This window comes from Glycine soja, chromosome 11, assembly GCF_004193775.1.
Source record: "Glycine soja cultivar W05 chromosome 11, ASM419377v2, whole genome shotgun sequence".
NCBI classification, from domain to species: Eukaryota; Viridiplantae; Streptophyta; class Magnoliopsida; order Fabales; family Fabaceae; genus Glycine; species Glycine soja.
In genome coordinates, this window is record NC_041012.1 from 45775683 (window position 1) to 45781532 (window position 5850).

The 5850-nt window shown below is 33.6% G+C and overlaps 1 protein-coding gene across 1 annotated transcript; it reads left to right on the forward strand.

Moving 5' to 3' along the window:
* The first annotated feature begins 312 nt into the window (after positions 1-312).
* Positions 313-2665, forward strand: LOC114374151 (NAC transcription factor 56-like). Its single transcript, XM_028331760.1, has 3 exons — positions 313-669; positions 812-1122; positions 1488-2665. The coding sequence occupies exons 1-3, from the start codon at positions 486-488 to the stop codon at positions 2118-2120; spliced, it is 1128 nt and encodes a 375-aa protein (XP_028187561.1). The 5' UTR covers positions 313-485; the 3' UTR covers positions 2121-2665.
* The last annotated feature ends 3185 nt before the right edge of the window (positions 2666-5850 follow it).

Below are 5850 nucleotides of genomic sequence, written 5' to 3' on the forward strand. Positions count from 1 at the left end.
CTCATAATGAAATAAAGAAAACTAGCACAGTCCCCCTTGGCTCCCACCCACGTGTCACCCTCTCACCAATTTGGAATCCCACGTGTCAACCTCTCAACGGCCAGAATTCCAGTTCACGTCATCATCACATACCCACCCCTTCTTCCATACACCCGCCGCCACCTCACTCCACAGGATAAATCCCTCCCATCCGAAAAGACCAAATACCCCTGACTCTCTAACACGTCGCGAGACCATTGGATGTCAAAATAAACCCTACCCACACAGGATCATTCCCCACTCCCGTACCGGTATAAAACATGGGCGTCACTCTTATATTGTGGGGTAACAAAAACAAAACATTTCGTCTGAACTAATATAACATGTTCTTCCGTGGAAGAAGCCATAGCCATAACATAACTACCACTTGAAAACAAAACCCACCACCACCTTAGTTAAAAAAAAAAAAAGGTTAGATAAAAATTAAGCTTTGTTCGGTGGTGACCATGGAAAGCACCGACTCATCAAGCGGTTCACAACAACCGAACCTGCCACCTGGGTTTCGGTTCCACCCCACTGATGAAGAGCTTGTAGTTCACTACCTCAAGAAAAAAGCAGCTTCTGCTCCTCTTCCGGTAGCCATCATCGCCGAGGTTGATCTCTACAAGTTCGATCCATGGGAGCTACCCGGTATGTTCTTCAATTTCATCCAACGAATCAAAAGATTCAAACTTTACGTTCAAAACTCAAATGGGTTTGTTTTACTTTTTATTTTGTATTATTTACTTTTTGTATTTATTATGATTTTTCTTTATTTTTGTGTGGTTGGCAGCTAAGGCCGCGTTTGGGGAGCAGGAGTGGTATTTCTTTACTCCGAGGGACAGGAAGTATCCGAACGGCGCGAGGCCAAACAGGGCGGCGACATCTGGGTATTGGAAGGCTACTGGGACTGATAAGCCTGTGTTGACCTCTGGTGGGACCCAAAAGGTTGGGGTGAAGAAGGCTTTGGTTTTCTATGGAGGGAAGCCCCCAAGAGGGATCAAAACCAATTGGATCATGCATGAGTATAGGCTAACTGATAACAAGCCTAACAATAGGCCTCCTCCTGGTTGTGACTTGGGCAACAAGAAAAACACTCTAAGGGTAATTCATTACAATTTTATTTTGTATACATGCCAAATGTTCATTAGAAATTTGATCATTTTATCACATCATCTTATTCGTTAATATATATGATAATACGATGTGGTGATATGATGAATAATTTCTTTTGAATGTTTGTGTAACGATTCAGATGTGTTGTCTCTGTTGTTATCTGATTATTAGAATTGGAATTTTAATTTGATAATCTGGATAATAAAGATTTTTTTTATTGAAGAATGTATAAATTTATCGATGTGAAACTCCAATTCTATTATCTAAGTTTTGTTCATGAATTAAATATTGTGCTTTATATATCCCTTTGGGTGATTTCTGAATTTGGTGCTTTGGATTTTGTGTGTCTATAGCTTGATGATTGGGTGCTGTGCCGAATCTACAAGAAGAGCAACACGCATAGGTCACCCATGGAGCATGACAGGGAAGATTCAATGGATGACATGATTGGAGGGATTCCTCCATCCATCAACGTGGGCCACATGAGTGCGAGGTTTCATCATCTTTCAAAGATGACGACAGCCTACAACAACGGTGCATTGTTGGAAAATGATCACCACAACTTGTTGGAAGGGATGATGATAGGTAACAGCAACGGAGGGATGAACACAACTACTACTACTACACCTGGTCCCATGTCATCTCACTTAGGGGGATCCAAGGAAGAGCTTTCTTTTGTTCCAACCATGACTCACTCTTCAAACACTTCTAAGAGAACACTTTCATCACTGTATTGGAACGATGAGGATGTGGCGGGTACATCATCTTCGAACAAAAGGTTCAATTTGGAATTAAGTGGGGACAATAATAACCATGGAAGTGTTGTGAGGGATGATCAAGAGAATGGCACTGCTTCCTCTATTGCCACTCTGCTTAATCAACTCCCTCAAACCCCTTCATTGCACCAACAATCAATATTGGGGTCAATAGGTGATGGACTTCTTAGAACAACATACCAAATACCAGGAATGAATTGGTATGCTTAGAACAATTTCAGGTTTGTTTTAATTATTGATGAACAGGGAGATATTGAATTACTATAAAGAAGGATATATGATATGATCCTCGATCAGCTGGTGGAAACCCTACACTATTAGATTGTAATGATTTTAATGGGATATTGAGATTTTGGTTGTTAGGAATTTGGAAGCAGTTGTTAGAGTTTGATCATTTAGATGGGCCTCATTATCATCCAATGAAGTTCTTCAACCATTGGAGTTAGCTGCAAGCAATAACAACACCAAAGGTCAGGCCATGGGATACTTTTAGTTAAACTTTAATATAGCTTTATACGTATATATAGATATTTGCTTTTTTTATTGGTATGTAAATAAAAAAATGGTGGTGTGCTCTTAATTAATGTATACAAATATTCAAATGAGAAAAGAGATTTCAACTCAGCTGTTATATGTATACCTTGATCAATTAGGATACAAATGAGCTTTGTGTAGATCATATACTGTAGAACAACGATCTATTTAATATATTTTAATTAAAGACAAATGGTGACTATGGTTTGTCACTGTACTGTGTATTTTCTTCTCTCAAGAGCTTGATATAATGATTGAATAATTTTCATTGGTTTTATCTGTTGTGCTATGAAGGTTATAAGTTAGCACAAAAGTAACGAGATCGGATTTTCTTTTGTTTAAGTATAATACTATATGGTAACGAATTCTCGATCACGTCTCTGCATGTAACCTAACCAGAAGGTTATTAGTCTCACTCACATGTTTATATCCTCTTGCCCAGAATTATTCCTGACGAATCTAATTGAGTTTGGAACATTTGTATCAGTAAATAAACACATAGAAGGTATGCCATAGTAATTTGTTTGTTATGAAATAATTTTCACCACGTACGTCCTATGCGATGTAGGAAGATCTACATGTGCAACTTAATTATTAGCTAGGGACTTTTCTGATTTATACGCACCAATTCAGTTTATGAATTTTGTTCCTACTGATCTCTCGTGCTCAACATTTGAAAACGAAAATTTTCCCATAACATATGATGATATTTGTCTTATTTTATACTATTAATTAAAAATAGTAATTATAAACAAAAAAAATCAATTGTCAATAAGTTAATTATTATAATTCATTGTTTTCATGTTTTGACACATAAAGACAATAAACATGCTAATCATATCCCTTCACATATTATTTAATATATAAGATGTTATTACTGGAGCAAATGCTATCTTAGGAGCTATGATCTTAACAAGTCCTAGTGGATGTTGATGTACTGCCTATAGAAGATCGAGTTAATTAATTAAGCTTATCACGTTATCTTAAATCTTGATGTTATTAAAGAATTTGTGGCTTGTGATGCCATGATTCCATGATTATCCGGGGCTATTTTTTCATGCTGTCAATTTTTGTTTCCCTAATTTCTCCCTTCTAAAAATGTCATTGACTCGTACAGCCCATATCTTAGGATAAGTTACTCTTTTTCTTTTTTCTTTCTACAAATCCAGTACAAATAAATTCACACAGATAATTCAAGTATCCCTCATCTGCAGAAACTCTGACACTTCACCCTACCTAATCATGGTCAATTCGACATGCGCACATCAAAGTTCTAGATGACGTGTATAGTATGAAAATATCAAATTAATTTGCGAGGATTAATTCAAGAGTAACGACCAGAGGGTAAAAATTAAAAAAATAATGAAAGTTTTAAATTGTAATTACGATTTATCTTGTAGAAGAGAAAAGTGATATCTATGATAATACACTTCAAGAAGAAGAGATTATAAGATATACGCAAAAAATTATTATGTGATAAAAGAGTATTATCATTCAAATAATTTTTATTTTTTATATAACACATAAATTGTGAAGATTAATTCAAGAGTAACAACTAGAGCGTAAAAATTAAGAAAATAATCAAAGTTTTAAACTGTAATTACGATTGATCCTCTATAAGAGAAAAGTGATATCTATGATAGGACACGTCAAGAAGAAAGAGGTCATAGGATATACGCGAGAAATTATTATGTGATAAAAAAGTATTATCATTTAAATAATTTTTATATTTTATATAACACATAAATTGCGAGGATTAATTCAAGAGTAACAACCAGATGGTAAAAATTAAGAGAATAATAAAAGGTTTAAACTATAATTAATTACCATTGATCTTGTAAAAGAGAAAAATGATATATATGGTAATACACGTCAAGAAGAAGAAATCATAGGATATACACGAGAAATTATTATGTGGTAAAAGAATATTATCATTCAAATAATTTTTATATAACACATAACTAAATATTATTAATTATTTTTTAAAAGTAATTTTTTAAAATACACACACACATACATATACATATATATATATATTATCGAAATTAACTGCTGAGATTTAAATATTTGATATTTTAAGATTACCTGATAATTTTTTGCGACATACACGGGCTAATATCATCACTTTATATAACGATAGATTCAAGCTGCAAAACAAATAATTTCACATCATGCAAACCAATCACTAAACACTTGCTTGGATACATCTCTTTCATGACAGACACCCAGATAACAGCAATAACAAATTTTTCAAACATGCACTTCAATGCAGGATTGTAATTAAGCTAGCTAGCTCCATGGTCAATAATAGACCATATATGACTATTGAGAGGAAAGAATTAACATTAAAAATAATATAAAATATGTATTTAAGTTGAACATTATTATAGTTAATTTGAAGCCAGGGCATAAATAAGGTTTGTTTGAATCTGAAAAGGGCATGGAAGATATTTGAGCGAGCATGGGCGTCATTATCTTTCGTGGGAGTGATAAGACGTAGTTAACTATATTCCACCACCGAGACAGAGGTCACGCAAATAGACAACAAAGTCGACCTCACTAGCAGCTAGCCTTTCTTTCTGGCTTGACTCTAAGGGACCATTCTTGCTATCATCTAAAGGAATCATTATCCTAATACCACACAAATTTAATACCCCTTTTAATTGCATTCCCTTCTCAGGAAAGAATACAAATCAACTTTATAAAATTTAGCATCATTTGTGCTTCGTTTTGGAATAGGATATCATAACGATATATTGCACTATTATTGCTGCTGTTGGTATGCCTCAGTTGTGTATGATGCTTTCACACTGCCTAAATGTATCAAATCTCATCCATATGCCAAAATTCTAAAAACAAAAAGATCATAGACGTATACACGCCCGGTCCCTAAGAAGAGAGAGAAATAAGGAAAGAAAAACCTTAAACTATAAAACCTGCCCTTAACTTGTCAAATTAATATTATTTTATCAACTTTTGTGTGTTAAAATAAATTAGTTTATCCACAGCCCACTCTTAGTGCAGAGGACTTTTAAGATCTACTTTGATTTTTCAATCGGTGGCGTATCTCATAATTTATTTTGAAACACTTTTCTATTATTTTGAATTTAGTTTATTGATTTGAGTTTTAAATTTTTACACACAACATTAAATTAATAAAGATAAAATAATGTATATTGATTTAAATAATTTATAATCATAATTCATTTCTCTTATATGAAAAGTCTTATATCTTTAGTTTTCTTCCTATTTAATAAAATTAATCTTCAGAATGATTTTTTTTTACAGCATCTTCAGAATTTGATAGGGATGCGATCAAATGATATCAGGAGTCAAATTTTATATAAACCACTTAATAACTTTTAAAAGAATATGAAATTAACCTATCCAACCGTTAAATTACAAT

Coding starts and splice junctions, on each gene's coding strand:
- LOC114374151 (XM_028331760.1), top strand. CDS start 486: ATGGAAAGCACCGACTCATCAAGCGGTTCACAACAACCGAACCTGCCA. Junction 670..811: donor CGATCCATGGGAGCTACCCG/GTATGTTCTTCA, acceptor TGTGGTTGGCAG/CTAAGGCCGCGTTTGGGGAG. Junction 1,123..1,487: donor ACAAGAAAAACACTCTAAGG/GTAATTCATTAC, acceptor GTGTGTCTATAG/CTTGATGATTGGGTGCTGTG.